General features: G+C 41.1%; 1 protein-coding gene across 1 annotated transcript; it reads right to left on the reverse strand.

Moving 5' to 3' along the window:
* Nucleotides 1–1,665: 1,665 nt before the first annotated feature.
* Nucleotides 1,666–14,631, reverse strand: LOC119724448 (acid-sensing ion channel 2-like). The gene is made up of 9 exons (XM_038195510.1): nt 14,153–14,631; nt 9,458–9,698; nt 8,191–8,334; nt 7,915–8,064; nt 6,774–6,913; nt 5,100–5,164; nt 4,346–4,529; nt 3,094–3,185; nt 1,666–2,839 (listed from the first exon to the last, which is right to left on the reverse strand). The coding sequence occupies exons 1-9, from the start codon at nt 14,422–14,424 to the stop codon at nt 2,646–2,648; spliced, it is 1,482 nt and encodes a 493-aa protein (XP_038051438.1). The 5' UTR covers nt 14,425–14,631; the 3' UTR covers nt 1,666–2,645.
* Nucleotides 14,632–24,789: the final 10,158 nt, after the last annotated feature.

The following is a 24,789-nucleotide window of genomic DNA, read 5'->3' on the forward strand; positions in this document are numbered from 1 at the left end:
TTTGTTCACTTTTCTTTCTAAACGAAAGGCATGATTACTTAGTTGCTCTCTCCTTGCTCTTCAACATAATTATTCGGTTTTGTTTATACTAATTGTCAATTTGTGTGTTTTGTTTTCACGATTTTTGGGGCATTTTGGGCGTGTTAAATCTCTCTTAAAGGATTTTATTTGGGTCCTTCGTGCGCCTCTTGCGCACAAAAGGATTCACATGAATTACTGTGTGACAGCAAATAAGTGACACTATGTTTACGTTATTAGTTCATTACTAAACGAAAAAGAAAAGAAAATTGAAGGGGTGAAATTCGGGGGGAAAGCATGACACTACATGTCAACCCTTTTGTTAGATCGTGATGTAAAATTAACTTTTAAAGCAAAATGAATTGCGTGTGGAAATAATAACCTAAGCTGTCTGACCAGTGGTCGAGTTCAGAACTGGTATCCTCTCTAAAAAATCCCCTGATAAATCTGTCTGCCCAGTATTAAACCATTGCAGTTTTAATCACTTCAAATCGCAATATGTCATTTTCTACTATTACAGGAACAATTGGATTGTACTGGATGTGTTCTACGAAGATATCAACTATGAGCTTTACGAGAAGTCGGAAGCAATTACATCTTAATTCGGCGTTGATCAGTAAGTGCAATTGTGCTAAACATATATATGTTTTTGATTTCAACCGTTTGAAACTCTCATCTTCCAGCCTTTAATTTTGATCACCGCCATGCGTAGAGCAAAATTAAAACGGTATAGATAAAGACCGCCCGACATGTACCGAGTGATTCGTTATAGTCACCGGTTGAAAGGCAGTAATATTTCAATGAGCAGTTGGCCGTATTGCGCAATGCGTTTTGATAACGACAATATGACAATTAAACAGCTCGTTTTGAAAACAATATCTATTGTCATTTCCATTGTAATTCAAATTGAGGCGATGTTTTATGTCAACGTATAGTGAAGTGTCAATAATGTTGTTTCTTCTATAGTGTATACATTATAATACATACATGTATTTAAACCACACGCCACACCTTTAAAATTATAACAAAAGAAAACGAACAAAATGATAAATTCGTAAAATACGGTGATTCAGCATAAAGTAGCAATATATTTACAACTTTAAACTATTGATATGCATCTGAAATAGTTTACACGGGAATTATCTACTCAGCAGAAAAGTGTCACGCAATGTATTTTCATGGACCGTCTTTGCAGGTGACATCGGCGGTCAGCTCGGGTTGTTTCTCGGCGCCAGTTTCATCACTTTAACGGAGATCCTGTCTTACTTGGGCCGGAAATTGGGCAGAGTCCTGGCCCGGAGAGAGCCGAGGAAGACCGCCACTAGCACCAAGGGCGAGATGCCTAGCCTGCAATGCTTGAGATGGAGACGGTCAAGACTGCTTAGAATCGGAGACCAGCTTTTCCTTTACGCCGACAAAATATCAGCAAGGTGCGATGAGGTAGCGAATCTGAAGCTTTTTGACGGATACCCGCCCGACCGAAATGATGCAGCTGCACCGTACCAACGGAAGCGCTGCTTTACGCTACTTCAATAATCCCTTGTCTTTTTCAAACCTACACTAATAATGGGATACAAGCGTGTGGTAATAGCAGCTCATGATCTGATGTAAATACAAATCTTGTTATACAAAAGAAATTAACATCCATTTAATAAATCGCTCACATTCAAGAGCACGCACCGCACCCCTTTTTTCATCAATTTAATCCACTCCTTATATCCATGAGTTATATAAATACCAAATTGAAGTCATTATGTTTAAATTAAAATGATAGGAGTTTATTACCTGTTTCACTTAACAGATGTATTTACCAGTATAATACAATGAATTCAAGGAATTTGCATTTTTATAGGGTAAAGACATCTAATTATTTATCAACGGTTAAATGCCAAAGACCTATATTTTTTAGAATAGTCTCTCCCCACTCCCCCGTCTTAGATCAATTGGTGGTTTAAAAAGCATCTTAAGAAATATCTATAAACAACTATATTTAAACCGGTTTTATTTTTTGTACTTAGAAATGTTGTATGTCTAAATATACCGTTCCAAATGATTCGCTTATCAATTCAACTGAACGTATAGTACACTGTAGTAGTAATAGTAATTATACAATAATGCTTATTCATAATTACCTAAGACAATCTACAAATTCCTATTGGTCGAAAGCCTGTCAATTGGCCGGTCTAAAATGGTTGATAAAACACCTGCCGTAAGCGCGCTCACGACTGAGCTGCGATTTATTTCCTTGCAAAGTAAGTTACAACCATTTTATCGTTTTGACTTATTCGTACAATATATTCAAACAATTGTCTGCTGTGATGTGGGATATGCCTGTTTAAACCCCCTTGGGCACATAGCATCCTCGGCTTCACCTCGGGTGCTATGTGCCCCTCGGCTGTTAAAAACGTAATATCCCACATCACAACAGTCAACAATAATATTGATAAATTTAAGTCGAATTTTGTTCTCTTTTTATCCATTTTCATATATTTAATTTTTGTAATTAATCGGACCATCAAATGCAACATTGACACGCCACTGTGTATTTCCAATCTATCCATAAAAGAGTCTGTTTGAAATTCACAGCTTACTGATGATTAGATGGGGTATTTTGTCCGTACATTGAACTACGATCCAGAAGATGAAGGCAGGTCCTGAATACCAATGGTATCTTCCCGTGGTCGAGTTTTAGGCTTGACAATCTGTCGTTGCGAGCAGCTCGTGAAAAAGCGGCCTGTTTTGCGACCGAGGTATTCAAATATCTCGGCCATTGTTATGAAGCTGGCCCCAAGGAATAGGCCCAACTGGCCACCAATATCACCTGTGAAGCAAAAAAAACCCAGCAATTAGAAAGGAATAACGTCCATGAACCAGACCGTACTTGTTTGTGTAGCGTTTGTATAGAAACTAATAACAATCAGGATCGATTATAGCAGCAACCAAAGCAAAATATTACGGACATCATTGATGTTATTTTCATTGTGAAGCTTTTGGTACAAACACAATGAAGTAGGTATGTTTTAGGTGTTTAATTGTACAAAATGCATTTCTTTGCATTGGATCCATGACACTTACTGATTAAAGCTGACGCGCTGATTGCCTCGGATTGCACGTACTTCTCGAAGTTCAGGGACTCGTAGAAGACGTCCAACAAGATCCAATTTTCCCTGCAGATTTCAGGAGAAGAATTACGAAAATGGAAAGTTCGCTAGTTCTCTGCCTTGCATATAGTTTGGTACAAACATATCAATGGCCAGGGTTCGTCTATACAGGGCGAGTAAAAAAAAGCGGAACCCATGATGTTTGAAGACAATTGTGACGACCGTACGCATTTTTTTTTACGAGACTAGTTTTAGGGTCAATGTGTATAAATGGTGACGGATTGACCAATTTAAGTAATGTTTTCATCTAAAAGTAGCTTATGGAATTGTCTTTTAGTCCTTTTTATTTTTGGCGCTACATACCTTTTTATATATGAAATATAATTTTGGGGGTTTGGGTTCTGCTGTTTTTTGACTCGCCCTGTATGAACACTCAATGTTGACAAATCCATAGAATCACAGGAAACAGCCACCGTGATCATTACTTGCCGGCGTTAACTTCCGGTTTTGACTTCGGAACCTTCCGGCTTTGACTTAGGAACAGCCGTTTAACTTTACGCACACAAGTCTTTGGAGATAATCATAATGATGGAGGTAGAACGGTCTTATGGAAACGATCACCCTATTTTAATTAACTATGGTGTAAACAAAAGAAATTAAAAATGTAGGGTTGTTTTTTTCCCCGCGAGGCTCGGTTATGACTTTCATCCAAAAAAAGAATTATAATGGACACTTTCATTGTGCGTTAGCAATAATTGTTTGGCTGACCATGTCAGATGTTATGTTAATGAACTATGTCAAAGTTCACGACTTCCGTGGTGTGGCACGTGTTTGTGTGGAGCGCCATTTTCCCCTACACGTACAGACATGTGAGCAACGATGCACATTGTTTTCATCCGTCACTTTTCAAGTTTAATGTGCTCCGTGTTCGTTACCATATAATATCCGTCTACATCGTCTTCGCCAGCTATGATTGTGTCTTTATGAACGCTATGAGTGGTTAGGCCTAATCATCGTGAATTTAGTGGATGTTGGGCTTGCCGATCGTTAACGATAGTGCCGACAGGATACGAATGGGCAGATCACCACAAACCATGAGTTGAGCGATTACATTGCATTAAAAAAAATCTCATGTCAACCGTATCAAGTGTGGAGTGAAACTGGGGTGAATATTGGACTCCATATACATCGCCTTGATTTAAAGGGTGTAGTACAGTGTAACTAACCTGATGTATAATCCTGACTGATCGTCGGTGTAATTAGCAAGGTCGTCTGGACTGTATAACTTCCACAGCTCCTCCATTACATTGTTGTTAGGCAGAGCCGCCGTGGATAGACTGGTACGGAACTCGCTGTAGTTGCACGGCACCGGGCACTCGCAACCCTTTATCTCACCCGCCTTCAGCTTCGCTGCAAGATGAATACATACAATTGTATTCTTTCGAAACAAAGTGGTTACTAGGTGATCTTGTTCGTGCATCCAGTTAATACCACGGGATCATATTCACGAGTTGGCCATATTAAATTGAAAGCGAGGCAAAATCCTCATTTTTGAAAGTTGCGAAGAGAAATGAAAGCAATGACACGAAGTTAATTACATATCAATACCAGTCTACTCTAATGAATAATCTAAAATTTGAGATTAAACACACCCTAATGCTTTATAAAGCCAGATTAAAAAAAAAAAAAAACATTGAAAGTGACGCTAAAATGCATAAATAGTCTGGCACCATCCCATTCAACAGTTCACAATTTATGAAATACATTCAGGGAACGCGCCCTAAATGGCGTCTTCGCGAATAAGGATGTAGCCCATGCATTGGCTAACGGTACTGCTATATCACTGAAGGGGAATTTGTGTATATCAACATTTTCGAACGAACAGAATAGATATTTCTGAAAAGACACCAGGTTACTTTGTATTTGAAGTTGGTTAATGAATAGTTCAAGGAAAGAAACGAGGCTATACTGAGGTCATACTTAAAACTGGCGTGGCACAGTTCTTGACTTGTGTAGGGGAGCACTCTATTTCATGCCCAGGATGTCTGTAATGTAAAAAAAAAATTACAAACTAAATGAACCAAAGACTACGGTGAAGGTCGACACCTTAACCTTCTTCACCAAGACCAATACACAGTTGAGGACAATTCTAATAATGATTTTTTTTTTGAAAAAAAAGTAAGACTGCTGCAAACTGCTGCACCCCCATGTTAATGTATGTACCTCTGTCATTTCTGTTTTAGCCTCTGAAGAAGAACTTGCTAAGTTCGCAACGTCAGGCCACATTAACTTTTAGATTTAATGATTTTTTTTCATCAATTTGGGGTGACATTTGAGGGGGAAAAATCGAAAACTTGAACATTGATTAATGACTTTTCTAATTAATGAGCGTAGCATACATACTACAGTAGAGGACAATATCATGATATTAATTACACATGTAACACGTATATATGCTACATTAGGCGATAATGTTATTCTTTAATTTGTCACACATGTAAATACGTATGTAGCATGTGTGCTACATGTACATTGGTTAATACGATCTAATGTCCAACTACAATGGCCATGTGTACACGGGTGCACTACACCGTCATCATCCATAGTAGCCCCATAAATGTGGCCTATTTACTGGACTGCCTCCGTAAACATAGACCACACATCCACATGTACAAAAACGTGTCGACTTTGCCAAATTTTGATTTTCACATTAAGGCTTACTTTTTACATTTTTTTTTGCTTTAGAAGCATTCTCACCCTCTATATAGGCTAATCAGAAAGTGCTGCCTTTTTCAGATGTCCATTTTTCGTGAAATTTCTAGATACATTTGCACACGTTTGCGTATCAAAATTTTAACATGAAATTTCACAAAAAATAGACATCTGAAAAAGGCAGCACTTTCTGATTAGCCTATAAAGAGGGTGAGTATGCTTCTAAAGCAAAAAAAACCTACAAAGTAAACCTAAATGTGAAAATCAAAATTTGTCAAAGTCGACACGTTTTTGTACATGTGGATGTGTGGCCTATGTTTACGGAGGCAGTCCAGTAAATAGGCCACATTTATGGGGCTACATCCATAGGTGCATACATGCTACTGGGTTTTTTTTCAAAAAAAATCCTGCTTCAGGGCCAACATTTTTTTTCTTTGAAATAAGAGCTTTATGTGAATCTAATTGATATTGGGAAGACGATGAACAATAAAATATTTACCTGGCAATCACCTCCAACTTTGTACAACGCCTCAATTTCCCAAAACAACATAAAACGGATGACCGCGTTGAATCTTGACAAACAATAGCATCACCTAACTAACTATAACCAGTAGAGGGGGCTATAACACTTCTAAAATAGTAGCTTAAGTGCTGCAATGGGTGATAAGTGATGGATTTGTTTTTATATGCCAGAATACTGGACCAAAGTGTGTGTACCAGATATGCTACAATACTCGATAGAGGGTTAAGAATAATTACATGTGCTCAAATGATGATATTATTGTTTTTACCGCAACTTAAAGCGACTTGCAAGCAACACATTAAATTTTTTGATAGTTAAGGATTTGGTGTTTGAATTTCTGTTGACACCATTGATGCCACGTTGACGCCATTTCTAAGGGGGAAAAACAATTCCTTTGCCGCCCTTTGGGTTGTCCTTACCTAACGAGTCTGCATTCACAATTCTCGTAGATCTTCTTGGCTTTACACTCGATGGAACAGCCTTGGAGCGTGTACTTTTCATAATGTGTCAGAGTCTTCGTCTCGTCACATCTTCCCCACGGTTCCTCAAGGTTATTGTACTGAACGAAAGAAATTACAAATCGACAGTAAAAGTTTACATATACCGGTACACATGTACGCATCCGAACAGAAGCAGGCAGCAGCCGGTGTGTTCCGCTTTACTTGGAGATAATCATGCAAATATCAGGGTTCGACCTCGCGAGAGGGGGGGGGGGGGGGCAGCCAAAAATGGAAAAGGAGATGTGAAGTCGTATTTGCTATTCGTTTAATAAACATTTAACAAAATGGGCGTCTTCAGGGGTGTCAATGGGGGTGGGGTGTGCATGTCCTGCTGCCCACCCTCGAAAAAAATGATGCCAGTGAGAGTACAATGATAAACAATTTGAAGGGGGGGGATGTGCTTTGCCCCCCCCCCCCCCAAAGAAAAATCCCGAGGACGCTCATGACCTTAGCAGTAGCCCGCTTGCCAAATGTGAGTTAAAACAATGGCGGACTAGTCAAAACCATTCCTTTAGAAGAGTCCGCCTGGCGAGTCTAAATTAGTGTAAGTAACATTGTTGTTTATGACATTTTGATGCAAACAATAAAAAATCTATTGCGGAGTGGCAAAAAAGCCTGCGGACTAGGTAAGAGTAGGTTTCACTCGTGTGGCTGGCTAGTGAAAAAAAGTTATTGGAGAACCCTAGAAAATGTTATACCTTTTAATATGCAACGGTCACTATACACGTGTCTTTCCAGCCTAGTGGTCGTGCGTAGAACCAAGGATTTATTGTGGAATTTCGATTATTCTGTCCTATTGCTCTTCAAAATGATTGATTTTGTTTTACCCTGGTTGGTACTTGGTACCTAGTTGGTATTTGGTACTTTGTTAAAAAAAAAAGACTTCCCGAATCCTCTGCTGGCTTCCTACGTTGAAACAAGGAACACATTACCTGGATTTTGTTTGCGAAAAAAAAAGGATAATTAAGACAGGCCTCGAGTTTACCATTAAGACGATGGGCTTGCGAACACATTTTAGATTGCCTGAACTGAGCAATATATTATTAATGAAAAGACGAACCTCTCGTTTGCGTACACCAACGAACGCGTGGACGCCAGGACCGATTGCGAACCCTTCCGCGTCGACAGAGGGCGGCGTTTCTTGGCCATGAACCAATACCTTCAGTCCGGCTTCCAAATTGCCTACCCGTACTGGTTCAACGTATTCATGCTGAGAATTGGAGGGAAACGAGTTGAGAGATTCAGAGATAAGTGTTGCATGACAACAAGTTTTGGAATTTGTTTGAGGACCGACTTTTTATTAAAGAAAACTGTGATCTTAATTGATGTTGCCTACCTGCTGTATATCAATGATCATTCTCAGGCCGTTACCACTTCCCGGTTGGATCTGATGTAAGATTGGTAGGTCATTTTCATCCGAGTCTTCGCCGGAATTAAAGGTCCAGCAGTTGCCGAATGAAGTAAACACGTGCGTGAAATTCTTCGGAAAAAATTAATAATCAAAAGGCCTTGTTTTTAGGAAAATCTGTTATTCGCGCCAAAAGGGGGCTATCCCCGGCCCCCATCCCAAGAGGTTGTAACTTTGTGCTGTGTTTTTAGGTGCATAGCTTTGAACAAAAAATAGTACATAATACGTTTACATTCGTTGTACAACACTGTAGTAAATTCAATTCCTTTAGGGGCATTCAACCTATGGGCGATTTGAACTGTAAGTTAATTCAGTCCATGCAATCAGCTCTTTATAAGGAATCTTTACATTGAAACAAAAGCGATGCCGCACTGGCAAAAACGAAGGCTCTTTTCCCAATCTCAGTGACCAAAGAACCCATCCCATTGGCAGAAGAACCCATCCCGGTGGCTGAAGAACCCATTCCAGTGGCCGAAGAACCCATCCCGGTGGCTGAAGAACCCTGATCCCAGTGGCCGAAGAACCCATCCCGGTGACAGAAGAACCATTCCGGCCGAAGAACCATGATCCCAGTGGCTGAGACACCCAACCCAGTGGCCGCAGAACCCATCCCGGTGGCTGAAGAACCCATCCCACGGTGGCCAAAGAACCCATCCTAGTGGCCGAAGAACCCATCCCAGTGGTCAAAGAACCCATCCGGCCCAGTGATTCAAGAAGCCATCCCAGTGGCCGAAGAACTCATCCCAGTGGCCCGGAGAACCTATTCTAGTGGACAGAGAACCAGTTCCAGTGGCCGAAGAACCCATGTCAGTAGCCGAATAACCCACCGTAGTGGCCAAAGAACTCATCCCAGTGGCAACGGAACCCACTCCCAGTTGCCCATGCAAGAACCCATCCAAGTGGCCAATAACCCATCCCAGTGGCCGAAGAACCCATCCCTGTTGCCCAAGAACCCATCCCAGTGGCCCAAGAACCAGCCCCAGCGACCGAAGAACCCATCCATGCAGTGGCCGAAGAACCCATCCCCTTGGCCCGGAGAACCCATCCCATGCAGTGGTCCCAGAATCCATCCCAGTGGTCGAAGCCTCAGTACATCTTTCTTTCAGCCCAAATGTGAGTCTTATTCCGGTAAATATCGTCACAGAAAGCTCCGATCATGACATCAAAAGAAAGACAACAAACGTCTATAACTTACATGCGCCTTGCAACTGTCTTTTTTCCCGCGCCATTTGCAGTCCATCAATGTGCGCTCGTCCAGTATGAATCCCGTGCGCTCAGTGATCTCCGTGTAGCTGAAGTTGCCGGCGGGCTCGTTTGGATTGGGCTCCTCGCCGGGTGTCTCCGGGTCATCGTAGGTGTCGAAGTCGTAGTCGGTATATTCCAGGAGTACTTCCAGACTGGCTCTATCTGCTTCAGTCAGTGCTGACAAACGGTATCTGAGATTAGATGGTGTATTAAAAACAATTTACTCGATTGCTAATGACATAATAAACTTCAATATTCTCATCATCACGGACTATTGTTTTCAAAATTGAATTGTTTTGCAGTTGATTATTATCCGTCCTCTACACGTTGATGGGTACCAAACAAGAAGAACCAATCAGTCGTTAAAATCTTAAATTGAAACTAAATGGGTTTATTGTTGCAGAGAAAACAAAACTTAAAGCACGTTTGCCAAAGCAAATGCCACGTTTTTGTTGTTTTTAATAGTGCAAATGACGATGAATACAATTGAGTGTTTGGCATGTCTGCTAGCGGATCTCGTCGTCTTATTTGACAGTCGTTTGTTTTGTTGATTTGACATTTGGTAATGGTCGTTTGCAGAGTGAACAATTGGCTTCAGTCGGGCGGTAATTACTTTTTAAATAAATATGTCATCAGATGATCGCCATCCCAATAAATAGAAAGAATTAAAAAATAGTTAATTTCAAACGCTCTTTGTGGTTCGTTTTCTCACGCCTACTTGTGCCGACGGCTGTTTACTCCAGTAATCAGCCACTTAAAAACTATCCTGCAAAAACTCATGCTAAATAGGCAGAAAGTACCATTTTATTCAGCTGGTCAATATGCAAGGGCCAACTTAAAGGTAGTTTACTATCTAAAGCCAAATAAATAACCTTGAGGAAGGGCTTTTCATACGAATTCTTTCCCATCCTGTCTGGAAAAATGATTATTAACGCACGATTGGAGGTCAGGTCAGAGAAAATACCTGCTACTGGTAACCTGTAAACCAGTACCATCTGTTTCAGGGTCGGGCCGTCGGCGACTAAACCGGCAACCCCACTAGTCATCTCCATCTAGACTAGTGAGGAGGGTGGTTGGACACCCTGATAGAACTAAAAACAAGATCAATCTTAAGGGCGCTGGTTCAGTTAAGAGCCAACAGCGGCCATCCAACACCCTGACAACTCGTCTTGCCAGCGCGTCAGGGTAGGCAGAAAACCCTCATGGAACAATTAAAGGAGGTCGTAAAGCCCATGGCCATAACGGGCGCAACAATGGTTGCAAATTGTCCAGAAAACACGTTGAAGAGGACTCTTTGTGTGACGTTTTGCAGTCAAAGCCCCAGGGAAGCTGCAAGACTGATGATCAACGCAATAAAACTGGTCAAATGAATAAATCTGAGATTAATATTTGTACATATAATGTGAGAACCATACGGACAGATGAACGTTTGGAAAGCCTAATGGAGGAACTGGATGGTTTCAAATGGGATGTTATTGGGCTATCAGAAACCAAAATACATGGTGAAGGACTAACAGAACTGAAGGGAGGAACTTGGCTCTACAATAGAGGAAAAACAGAAGATGATAAAGATGCAAAAGGAATTGGCTTCCTGATCAATAGCAAATTCAAAGAATATGTGAAAGAAGTGAAAAACTACTCCAACAGAATAGCAACCCTAAAAGTACAGTTGACAGGACAAAATGAAATGTGTATCATCCAAATATATGCACCAACAAGTGGCCACGACGACTTGGAAGTTGAGGAGTTTTATGAGGATATCAATAAAGTCATCCAGGATAATCCATGCACATACACAGTTCTTATGGGAGATTTCAATGCAAAATTTGACTAAGGGAAGAAGGGGAAGAAGATATCATTGGAAACTTCTGCTTCGGAGAAAGGAACAAGAGGGGAGAGAGGATGGTCGAGTTTGTGTTAAAACACAAACTAAAAGTTGGAAATACATTCTTTAAAAAGCACAAAAGCCGCTACTGGACATGGGAGAGTCCCAACGGACAATACATCCTCTGCAGTAGCCGTGGGATAATCAAGAACTGTGAAGTAATAACAGCTGTAGACATAGCCAGTGACCACAGAATGGTAAGAGCTTCCATAAGTATCAACCAAAAGCTTGCCAGGCTTAAATTCATCCAGGACAAGAAGAAGAAAGGAATTAATATAATGAAGTTGAAGGAAAGGAAAGAGGAGTTCCAACTGAAGATCCATAACCGATTTGCATCCTTGGAAATGGAGGAGATGGATATCGATGAACGGTGCCAGACCATTACTACAGTAATGCTGGAAGAGGCTAGAGAGATAGCCCCAACAGGGAAAGTTGATGTACCAAGATCTGAGGAGGATCAAGAAATTGAAGAATTAGATCGAAGGAGGAAGGAGATCAGACTGAAAGAAAATAAGACAGCACCAGAAAAAGTAGAATATGCAGAAATAGTAAAAACAGGGGGGGCACGTGCCCCCCCCGGAAAACCTAGTGCCCCCCCGAGTGCCCCCCCATCAAATGCTGGTGCCCCCCTATCCTCTGCAAAATTCTGCGCGTTGTTAAAATCATTACCTCAAAAATAGCAATTTCTTGAGATATCTTCAGATCGAATTTAGCATCAAATGCGGCACCATTTTGCATCTAGCCCATCCTCCGTATGCGAAAATTTCCCCCCTCCCCTTAGACCCCTCCCCCAGGACGGCGATCCGTATCCACCTAAGTGCCCCCCCCCCATCAAATGCTGGTGCCCCCCCTGTGCCCCCCCAGACTGAAAAGTCTGGTGACGCCACTGCCTACATGCAATCAATCAACTGATTGAAAAGGCTTGTGAATACCAACTCCAACTGTGCCTAGGATTTGTCGAATACCAGAAGGCATTCGACTCTGTCGAACATTCTGCCATGTTCGAGGCCTTGAGAAAGGTGAATGTTGATGAAGGATATGTCCGAATTCTAGAAGACATTTATACTGATGCAACTGCCCGTATTTATATTGACAACAATGTATCCAGGACTGTCAACATCCAGAGAGGCGTAAGGCAGGGCGATACCCTTTCTCCAAAGATATTTACTACAACTATAGAGGAAGTGTTTAGAAAGACAGACTTGGATAATGGTGTTAATATTGACGGAGAACCTCTCACAGACCTGCGATTCGCTGATGATGTGGCAATGATTTCAACAACTATTAAAGGTATGGATGAGCAGCTATCCAGCTTAAACAAAGAAAGCAAGCTAATTGGCTTAACCATGCATAAAGACAAAACAAAGTACATGACAAACTTTGAGACCCAGGAAGACATTGAAATAGAGGGACGGAAACTAGAGAAGGTGAACAACTATAAGTACCTTGGACAGACACTGAAAATGGAGGACACCACGAGAGAAGAGGTGATGCTGAGAATCAAAGCAGGGTGGATGAAATTTGGTCAACACAAAGACATGCTAACGGACAACAAATTACCAATGTCACTAAGGAAGAGACTATCCAATCAGTGTGTGCTATCCACTATGACTTAACTAAAGAACTTGAACAGAAACTCACAACAGCACAGAGAGCTATGGAAAGACAGATGCTTCACTTATCCCTACGAGATAGAGTAAAACATGAAGTAATTCGTCAGAAAACTGGGGTGAAAGATGTCATAGTGAAAGTCAGCGAAGCAAAATAGAGATGGGCAGGGCATGTAGCAAGAATTCAGGATAATAGATGGACATGCAGATTAACAGATTGGCAACCACGAATGGGAAAGCGAAGGAGAGGAAGACCAAAGAAAAGATGGAGAGATGATATAACTACATATATAGGAACAGCGACTTGGACTAGGACAGCCAGAAACAGAAGTGATTGGAAACGTCATGAGGAGGGCTTCATTCGACAGTGGATGGACGTAGCCTGATAGATAGATAGATAGATAGAACGTACGATTGTCCGTTTGTAAATTAGTGCTATTTATCACGAAAAATATTTCTATACACGCAAATGAACCACAAACCCATTTTGTTATCAATTAACACGAAAACACGTGTTGATTAACACGAAACAAAAAGAAGAAAATTATTGATGTAAATGTAGTTTGGCTCTTAACCAATGGTATTCAACTCGCATTGCATTGCAGTGGCATGTGGAGTGGTGATCTACCATGTTGTCTAGATTATGAACGACTGAAATAGAAACCTTTCGTACAATTAGTAATATGGATACTGCTGTTGTTGTCAGCCCTCCCAGGTCTTTTAGACATTGTAATGCTTTGAAGACTACATGGTGAGTCTATCCAAGCATTGTTTGGAGCTTATGTACTGTTAGTTTACAAGGGGCTTGTGCTTTTAGCAGCGAAATCTGTTTGTGGAGATGGTAGATCGTGAAGGATTGAGGAAGGTTGCCCATAAATGCCCATAGCTCGGTTACTACGACCGACTCATTGGGGAGTGTTGCCTATCTTGGTTAGGGTTTTTGACTCATGATCCGAGTGTCAGGGGTTCGAATCCTGCCGCCGGCAATGTGGGGAAGCCACTTGCCTCTGTCCACCCAGGAGTATCCTCTGATGGACTGGCATCCCATCCAGAGGGAACGGAAATATTCTCAGTCATTTCATGCCAAGGAAACCGGAGATAAACGCCGGACAGCACTGGTGAGCCATATGTCGGCTCGTGAATGACCCACCTGTTGAAGTTGCAGATGGTCACGGCAGGGAAGTCCAGGTCCCCCACGTACTCCACGGACACCGCCGTAGTGGCCTCGTACTTGAAGTACCGCCGGAACCGATCGGTGATCTGCCAGACGCACACTCCGAGACAAACCAGCAGGATGGTGAGCCAGAGGAGCTTGACTAGCGCCCGGGAGCTCTCGATGACACGACCGATGCCGTGCAGGGTGGTCGTGGAGGCAAACTCCCGGTCCAGATCCGCCTGTTGCTTGCTTGCATCGTCTTTCATGATTATCTCCTATATAAGGGTCTCGTCCCGCTAACGGTTAGTCCATAAATCCCTCCTGGGATTATGAATAACGGACGTATTATGATTACGAGTAAACCGTGCAGTCTATAATGATTAAACCAAACTAATGAATATCCACAAGCTTATACGTACTCCAAAAATACGTGAACTTGAGCCTATGGCTTAAGAACACACGTACAGCCCTGCCGTTGGTTTTCCCTAATACGTGACCGTCGTTTATATACGCAACTGTTTGTTTGCCCAGCCTATTTCCCAACACAATTGCGCACTCATATTGTACTCCGATCACAAGTTCAATCGCGTGGCGATGGATTTCCTGAATGAGCACTCATGGTGGGTTGTTGAATCTGTGATGTTTCCCGAGGGAACTGGTTTTCATATTTCAATTTCTAATCAGATCCTTCCAGTGTGACCGCGTTCGGCAGCGCGTGATGCTTTCAGAGTTAATTAACCACGTCGACCATCATTGGCGTCGCCAGGATTTTTTTTTTTTTTGGGGGGAGCACATTTTCCTTCAAAAATCCTTGTACTTTCGCTAGCATATTCTCAATTCTCATTTCTTCGAGGGTGGGCGGGGGGACATTTTCCCACCTAACCCCCATTGACACCCCTGCAGACTCCCATTTTGTTAAATGTGTAGTAAATATGACTTAACGCCTCTTTTTCCTTTTTTCTTTTCTTTTTTTTGTCTCCTTTTTTTCCTTTTCGGGGGGGGGGGGGGGCGCACCCCTCCCCCTCCCCTGTTTTTTTTGGCTTTTCCAGGTGGAGAGGGGGACAAGCCCACCCCCTTGCCATGTTGACCATCGCTTTTAACACAATGTCGGAAAATGATAGCCAAGGACTTAAGGCCACAAAAAAGTCTCCGGTTTCTGGCATGGAGCTTGCCCCAAAAGTGGTGCGGCGACGCGGCTTTTTTTTTTACCTGTTTTTTTTTTTTTTGGCTTTAAATGTCGGCTGATGACTGCAAATGGTGCCCGACTAATCTTAGTGCAAATATATGGGAGTCCAGAGAGGCCACATAAAGCTTATTCTCGATCACAACCCCATCTAAAAACACGTTAAAATTGTGCAGCAGCAGGATTCCAGTCAAACCAGTGAGTTTGGCGGTTTTGAGACATCATCTTGTATTGAAAAAAAAAAACCTTTTCATTTTGCCGACGCGCATGGCTGCGGCGACGCGCGCGCATACCAGAAACCGGAGACTTTTTTTTTTTTGGCCTAACACGAGACTACCCATGGCTTGCTGGGAATATGTGCAACCCGAAAACGTCTACTAGTCTCTGAATAAAAGGTTCAAAAGGGCGTGAATTGCTTTGTGTCAAGTTTTATTATTTCATTCTTAGGATCCGTTCACACTTCAGTTCACGCGAATTATTCATAGCCGTAAACCACTGCCGCGGGTTTACCTTGGCCGTTGCTCATATTAACCTGCGTGAACCCACGTACAGTACACCACCTGTGAGTTTTGTTTGCTAGAAGTATTTGTTGGCAATATTTTCCTAAATGTAATGAGTATTAAACTCACTCCAATGCATGTCAGTCGGCATTACTGTATTTTTGTTGTTGTCACAGTAGTGTAACATATAGATTTGTATAGCCTTTGGTTTGTTTGACTATACTATATGTTAGGATAGGGTAGCTGTGGCTAAGCAGGATGAACAGATGACTACGAAGACTATACAAAGACACACTGGTAATGACTATGAGCTCAGCTATATGGAAAACTGGTTTATTTTCAAGAACTCAATATTCTACCGGTATTGTGTATGTACAGAACTATAACCTCAGACCATACGGCTGAATCAGCTTATGGGTATGGCTGGGTACTAGAATACGAAAAATGGAGACAGAAGACAGAGGTTCTGAAGAGTTTTGTAGATGAAGACTGGCCAGAGCATAGGGCTGAATCAGCTTATGGCTATGCCTCGGTTTCCCAGGGAGAAGAAGAAGAACTCAATGAAAGTGGGAAAATGTGGACATTTTATACAGTTTCAGAGGGACCACTTGGAGTGAAAATAGGAGATGATGTCATATAAGGAAAACATAACTTATATGACATCATTTCTGAGTAAAGGTAGACTGACCATGGACTGACGTAATGGTCAGTCTGGGGGAGTACCCTTATGAGGTCACTTTCCCCTGTACAAGGGCGTAATCACAGTCTTGGTATGCTGTGGGTGTATTGCTTGGAAAAGAGTGACGTGAAGACCTTGGGTGTAATGTGGAACACCTGTTGTGAGAGTGGTTTCAGGGATGTGTGCTCAGGGTCAGTCTAAATTTTGGTCTTACAGTAGCATAACACCTGTACAACCCAATATTATTGCAACGTCACTTTAAAGCAACATATCAGAGAAGGTGAACAGTAGATTTTTCACCGTTTAAAGTACTTTTAAATAATATATTCTCTCTTTTTTAAAGCACCACATTTTATACATGATATCGTCATACCTTTCCGTTCATCCTTCGGCGGATTATATATAGTCAACTGGGATATGTCATCTGACACGTCGAGTAAACCACTATTCTCATAATGAACCAACAGTCACTTGGGAATTAGAAACCAGAGTATTAATGGCGTGGTTAAGCATCATCAAACAAGCTTGCGTCCAAAAATATAATGGATTGAATTAATAGGGTTCATTTAATAATTAACTACGCACTTACAGGGGGGGGGGGGGGTGGGCTTTTTGCATTCTTTCACATAATTGGCTGCAGTGGGGTCATTAGGACGATGGCAAGGTATACACATCACCACTGTCCTGATATTCCTTTTTCTTCCATGCCAATGGACGTCACTGTAAGTGGCCCAAGTTCCAACTCTGGTAATTATCAATAAACTTAATGGATTTGATTTCCATTAAGTCCCATCACTCGAAAAGACTCGGCATAGAGTGAAATACATCCTTGAGACTGAAGCAGGCACGGCCTTCTTCAGACGGCATTACATGCCTACTAAACATAAAAATGATACATCATTTGAACATGGGTGGGGGACGCTATATGACACATCACATAATGTATCATAAATCTATGCAATGGTTTGAACCGATTGCATTGTTAACTTCCAAAGGGGTCTTAGAGTTTCCCTGTTTTTGTGTTCGGTGCTTTAATTATTAGGGGGTCTACTCTACTGGCCAAACACTTATTGGCTTAACAACTATTTATCTTTTTCAACAAGTGCGAGTGCACAATAAGCTCCCGGCCGTTTTGCAAGAAGTCTTGCATGAAAGTCTTGCGTGAAATCGATCAAAACGATGCCTGCCAGAACTAAAAAATGCGACGCCGAAAAATGCGACGCCGATGACACATATGGAACAACATAAATACTTTTGGTCAATTTTCGAGACAGACAGACAGCCCGACCGACCGACAGACAGACACCACGACAGACAGACAGACAGACCGACAGACACCATGACCACCAAGTGACATGTAGAAGCCCCTGCCAGAGTTTAAAACGGGGGTCAGTCTAAGTTTACCGTTACATTGCATTGTTGCTCATGCGTTGTGCATGACAACATCCGGTAATAACACCTAAAAAGTATTAGTTGTAAGCCATGAAACTCTTTCTTCGGCTATTTCGCAATTTAAAAAAAACCCTCAATGTTTATGGTCATCACACAAAAAAGCAAATTGAGTCAGCACAAAAGCATAAGATTGCACAAAATGCAAAAACATTTTGTGGTACGTGTATAACAATCTACCCAGTTTGTTGTGGAGCGTTGCTGTCCACAAGTGCCTGAAAGATGGTGATAATAGGAGGCCTTCCAATACATAAATGCGCAGTACATTGACCTTCACGCCACTTCTCGCCCCCGCACTGCGAGTCGGCCGTGTATGTTGAACTACTGTGCATATTAGTCCCAATTGGTGTGTTGTTTGAAGTGTGTTCTCGTAATGGCGAAGAGCAAATAATCCATCACGGGAGAGAGTGAGGGCCGTGCGGATCCAGTCAATTCAGCTGGCGCTTTCAGAGCAGCTTATCAATTAACTAATACGATGCAGTGTTGTAGGTCTCGAGACCGGTCTCGGTCTCGGTCTCGGTCTCGAGACCACTTTTTGCCGGTTTCGGTCACGGTCTCGGTCTCGGGAGCTGTGGTCTCGGTCTTGGTCTCGGTCTTGGTCCCCTTTGGTCTCGATATTTTGGCTGGTCTCGAGTCCAGACCAGCCAAAAAGTGAGGGGGCGGATTCCGCCCCCGGCCCTTTTAGGGTTAAGTAAAGAATCAGTTTAGGGCAAATGTGACTGCAGTGTGATGCTAATGGACATGTCTCTCTTCACTTTCTAGTGAGTGAGGCATAGTCCAATAACCATTGCTCCTCTTCTTATTTCTCGTTTTTATTGTGGGATGATCTGTTGAAACAAGCACTTTATAGCCATCCTCATTGATTCCAAATACAACTGAGATTTAAATCTTATGAATCAAGACTGAAACATTATTTTTACCGTCAGATTTTGTATTTTGAATATGGGAACAATTCAACTCTTTTTCCCTAGAAATATTGGTGATTTTTTTCTATTTTCCTTTTCAATTTTTCCTTTATTCGTGGAGGCGGGAAAACGTTTTTTTTTTCCATTATATTTATTAATGGATATTTATCAATTCGTAGACTGTTAAATTGGTATTAGTGGTGGACAGCTGAATTTTGTGATCTCTTTATTAAAATAGACACGACTTGGGAATAGAGTATGCAAATTACGTGAAATGTTCACAGTTACTACTCAATAACATGTTCTTTATCCCAATTATATTTTTTACGAAATGGAGCATGCCATTTTTTTTATCATACGGTCACTTTCTTTTTGACTCGCCATGTATTCATCTTTTCATCTGTGATAAACACAAATTGAGCTACTGCCATAGTCACACAAAAATAGAGTCTAATTGCCTGCCTCGTCTTCTTCCTAAATGTCAATTGCATTTGCACGAGTCGAAAAGAATTGTGTTCCATTAATCGCTATATGGGTGCAGACCAGTAAATCGGTCCGAAATTGCCTACGCCGGCCAAATCACGATTTGCATGCCCTCAAAATCTTCAGTATTTGAGCATGCTGTGGGCCATGAACTTGAGGGTTTGTAAAAAATATGGGTGGAAGCCGTGCACAGGACTGAGAGCTTGCAATTCTGTGTAATTTGGATGTAATTTGGACCCTAAAAGCGCTCTATTTTGCAATGGAGTGGAGGCATCGTTTTTCAAAATGGCGATGGGCTTCAGGACTATTTTCAGGGGTGATCATCTTCAGATGGAAATTTCTCCTAAAAGTCATCAGTTGACCCCCCAGAAATTGAAAAGAATATGAAAGATGATGAAATAAGCTTTAATTTGATGTGTGTCTCGAACACCTTGGAGAGTTGTGAGTATTTTTCCCGAATTTCTGAAGTGGGAGCATTTACTATTGGGGTTTATGGAAGTTTATATACTGGTCTGCTACCATATGCTGTTTACGGCCATCACAATAAACTATTAATATATTGACAATATGTCGTACTTGTTAATCACTAAAATACTCAAGTAAATTGCCCAGCAAAGTAGCTGATGCGGGCGATACGATGGCACGGTACAAAACACAGAGAGGCGTGCGCACTGAGCCATGAATCCTAACAGTACATCTCGCCCACCACATTCAGTTTGTGACTGCGCCCTTCTATTGTGTCGGCCATATTCTCAATTAGCTTAATGACGATGATGACGGCGGGCAGATTAACAGAAGATAGATCAGGCAAATAGGGTTCATCAATCTTCTATAGTATATGTAACGTTATTGACATTAAACATAAATAAAGTGGCATTACATTTCAGCCTTAGCCAGGCCTTCTTCAGAGGTAAATGACAGAGGAACAAGAAACAAACATGTAGGGGACACACAAACATGCAGGGTTGGAAGGAGAATCACAAAGAGGGATGGGGGGGGGGGCAGACCAATCCATATCTGGCTACCATCTCTAAATTTTTTCGTTTACATATACAAATCTATATTCCATGACTGAAATTTAAAAAATAAATCAATATTTTCTTGCTCCAAATTTTTTTCGATCAGGTTTACAAGGAGGTCCAATGTAAAATTAAAGTTGCATTTAAATATCCGTTAGTGGTCATTGCTGAAACCAAGGGGTGGCTGTGGAGTTTAGGGTCCGAGTTCCTATAACAGATGAAACATCCACCTTTAACTTTTTACTTTTGTCAAGTTTCAACATGTTCAAGTTTTGCAAAAACTAGTACAAATTGTCGTACTCCTAAGTTAGAGTTCTTCATCAGATTTACACTTTATAGTAGTTAAACAATTAAAAAAAAAAAATTAAAAGTGGCAAAAATATATGGAGTTCATCAAATAAGGTTTTCCCCTTCTTTAAATTAGGTTGTTTCCAATTTTTTTAATTGATTGTGACAATAAAAATTATGTTGCCATGTTGTAATTTATGGCGTGAAGCAAACACGAAGAGCACTCACATGACACAATTAAGCAGGTACAAGTGATTCCTAACTTTCAATCACTTCCTTCACATCCCCATGAACATCAACATCTCAAGGACAGACTGTTCAGCTGCAATTAGTGTCTTGTTGTTTATTTAGATTATTGTTATTTATTATCCGCGGTCTCGGTCTCGGTCTCGGACCATTTCGGTCTCGGTCTCGGTCCGCCTTGAAGGGACTGGTCTCGGTCTCGGTCTCGGTCTCGCAACTTCAGGTCTCGGTCTTGGTCTCGGTCTCGGACTATCCGGTCTCGACTACAACACTGATACGATGACTAGCTTGTTTTCAGATAATTATCTTGTGGGTGTTTGTTTCACCATGCGTTTTGAGTGACGCGTTGTATCAGCTCAGTATCGGGTGTTGAAGCTTGTTTTAATTCTTGTAGTATCCAAATCATTTCACCATCTGGTTGCCGCAATACTAAGCAGAAAAGTACTGCTCAACAAAGTATCACCTAAGGCTAAGCAAAATAAAATAAATGTAAAAAAAAAAACAAACACCACAACACACAAGTGCAACAGTAATGCGGGCATTACTCAACTTGTAGATTGATGTGTAAAATTATATTTAGAAACCCAACTGGAGGAAACATACCCAAACAAACACAACACATCTTAGAGACAAAATGGTGGACACATAGTCTAGTAATGAAGGAACTTTAGATAGAGCAAAGTGTCGCGTGTTTTAGGCCTATCACGCTTGGGGTATTATCCTTTCACCGACATAAGTCTCTGCAGTAACTATTGCCCAATCACGTGGAATGATATGGTCTGGTTTTCAGCCAATTTCTGATTAAACAAGACTGTCTGTGTGGCCCAATTTGAACTCATGCATGTGCTAGGTGAAGCGTGGGCGACGTCACGTAACGTATATAATTCATTATGTTATTACCTAATCCAATCATCCTCTAACCGACTGTAACAATAGTGCCCAGTGATGTGCTTTTATAATTAAAGGTAACCATGGCAACGAGGAACAGGTATGTTGCGGCGGGCTGCCGTCATCCGATGAAAACATCTATTCATTTTCACACCGGTTGCTATGTGTTACCATGCAGCACTCCAGACCCCCCCCCCAAAAAAAAAAAAAAAAAATTGAGTTTCAAGAAATAAATAGGTCTGGGAGCTAGATCAGCCAATGTAAACAAACTATCCCGGATGTCGGCGCCCACTTGTTTCTGCATTTTTTGCACACATGGGCAAATGCATTATATAAAGAAAGGTTTCTCTTCGACTCCGAGACAACAAAACGTGTGAAATTTTTCGCATTATTAATAAAAGGGGGAGGGAATTTTGATGTTTGGTGTCCTACATAACGGCTGAAAGCTCATTCTTTCAGGAAGCGAAACAAGTTGGTGTGGGACGTCTAATGTAGGATTTAGTGTTTCGATCAGCCGCTGAAGACAATTTTAATGACAATGAATTACGTGCTAATGCGAATTTTCCCAGACGATTTATATTCAATTAGGGAGTAAATGTTGCCGCACCTTCATTTAGAAACACCGAAATTTTCAAGATGTAGAAAAACCTATCCCCGACCCGATCCTTCGCGCATAAGGCCCTTCTTCCGGGCACACGACGATATAATCTTTACAAAAATTGTGTTTACATAACTCACACCGCGACGAATTGATTATGTGTTTACCCCGGACATCGCATACAAAAATAAAGGCGAACGTAAAGCACAAGCAGGCACCAGACTATTCCTAATGTGCATACATGGCCAAAAATTTGTGAGAGAACAGGTAGTGGTGGGCGTGTACTGCTCGACACCCCGTGGACGAGGTTGTCTCTCCCCGCCATGCGGCGCCAATGAGTCCAGAATTTTAATTTGGTACGCGCGGCGTTTCCCATTTACGATCGATTCTCCTAAGACCATCGCTTCTATCCGTACAAGGTTGGTCATCATCACACAGTCCACAGTCCATTTTTTTAAATTCAGTTGAGTTGGTTTAATTGCATACACGTGGATTTCAGAATATCTTCTTTTTTTACAGTTATAATACCGCATTAGATAGAATTGCACTGTACAAAAAAAATGGCCATTGTATTTGTACACCTAATGTAGGTATTTTCATACTAATCTGAAATTACCTCAATTTGGTGGTTGATTCAGGCAAAATTTAAAAAACTTCTGGGAAACAGTTACCCAAAATGTAGGCAATTGGATGTTGACCAACATTGGGCAAATACCAACTCATTTGCCCAATTTTCCTTTAATTTTTAGTGTAATGATATAATTGTCCGAAATGCTCATAAACCATCTAACACACGACGGACGATCTTTATGATAATTACAATGCTCTTTCATGTCTTCAACTTTTATTCTGTGCATTCAGCATAAATTATCATCACTTGTGTATGTACAGTCTGTTCTTGCGTTCCTGTGATATCTTGTTATGTTAGATGGTATTCGTCTCGTTTTGTATGTCTTTGTCAACAAAAAAATAAAATACAGCATTTCTACATCTGCCTTTTTGTCTTTTAAAGTAACTCTCCATACGAGCCTCCCCTATTTTGTATAGGTCTATCTTGTAAATTCTTCCTCTGAATGTATGTATGTATAATTATCATTATTATTGATTCACTACAGGGTGAGTAAAAATAAAGGAAACTCAAATGGCAGGACCAATTTATTGATGAAGTTCTGCATGTAGCACCATCAAAATCTAGGATATGAACTAATCAGCTTTCTTTTAGTACAATAATCATTCAAATCACTCATGTACTTTTCAAGTTACGGAATTTTAAACACAACCACCATTTTAAAGTTCTGTCCACGGATCACAAACAAAAGTGTCTGTTCTTTCAGTAAAACGAAAACAATCACCGAACATCCTATGTGAATTGTTTTCGTTTTGCTGAAAGAACACTTACCTTTTTGGGGATCATTTTAAAAAGGTGGTTGCGTTTAAAATTCCTGAAAAAGAATATGAGAGATTTGAATGATTCTTGTACTAAAGAAAGCTTTTTAGTTGGGTTTATATCCTAGATTTTGATGGTGCGACATGCATAACTTCATTAAATATATTGGTCTTACCATTTGGGTTGCCTTTTTTGACTCACCCTGTGTTGTGTATTTGCTGTATAATATGGCGCCGAGTGTTTTGATTAATAACACGGCAGAGTGAAGATGGAGGGTAATTGCGTTCACCACAATAATTGAATATTGGAGTTTAATGCAATTAGGTTTCATTAGCGCAAAGCTCGTGCCCGTTGCTCTTTGAGTCGGAGGCTGAAGCCACAAGTGGGTGGATTGTGAGGCACTGCTATCACACGCACTACTTGAAAAATAAAAGTATTGATTGCCTGCTGAAGCAGAATTATCATTCAAGAGACCGTTGTACACGCATACAGGATGAGTAAAAAAAAAAATAAGCGATACCCAAACCCTAAAAATATTTCATATTTAGAAAAAAATCATATGACTGGAAAGGCAATTTCATAAGATACTTTTAGATGAAAAAAAATACTGAAATTGCTCAAGAATCGTCGTCACAAACAGTCAGAAATAAACTGGGTTATTTGGGACGAAACAGGTTTTAGAGTCATTGCGTTTGAATGGTGATATTCTTTGAACGGATTGAGCAATTGCAGTAGTTTTTTTCATCTAAAAGTAGCTTATGAAATTGGCTTTCCAGTCATTATTATGTTTGGTGCTACAAAACTGTTTTAATATGAAATATGTTTTGGGGAGTTGGGTTCCGCTTTTTTTTTTTACTCACCCTGCATAATGCGCACCAGTGGCGTAGCCACCGGGGGCGCGTGGGGCCACCGCCCCCCCCCCCCATGAAACCTTGTCGCCCCCCACTGAGATTTTGAGTTTCTAAAAAAAAATATCATTGATCTACATGACGCCATGGACCCTATTATG

The sequence above is a fragment of the Patiria miniata genome, unplaced genomic scaffold (assembly GCF_015706575.1).
Source record: "Patiria miniata isolate m_02_andy unplaced genomic scaffold, ASM1570657v1 HiC_scaffold_18, whole genome shotgun sequence".
NCBI classification, from domain to species: domain Eukaryota; kingdom Metazoa; phylum Echinodermata; class Asteroidea; order Valvatida; family Asterinidae; genus Patiria; species Patiria miniata.

Coding starts and splice junctions, on each gene's coding strand:
- LOC119724448 (XM_038195510.1), bottom strand. CDS start 14,424: ATGAAAGACGATGCAAGCAAGCAACAGGCGGATCTGGACCGGGAGTTT. Junction 6,914..7,914: donor TTGGTGTACGCAAACGAGAG/GTTCGTCTTTTC, acceptor TCTTTCGTTCAG/TACAATAACCTTGAGGAACC. Junction 2,840..3,093: donor CAGCGCGTCAGCTTTAATCA/GTAAGTGTCATG, acceptor TTTGCTTCACAG/GTGATATTGGTGGCCAGTTG.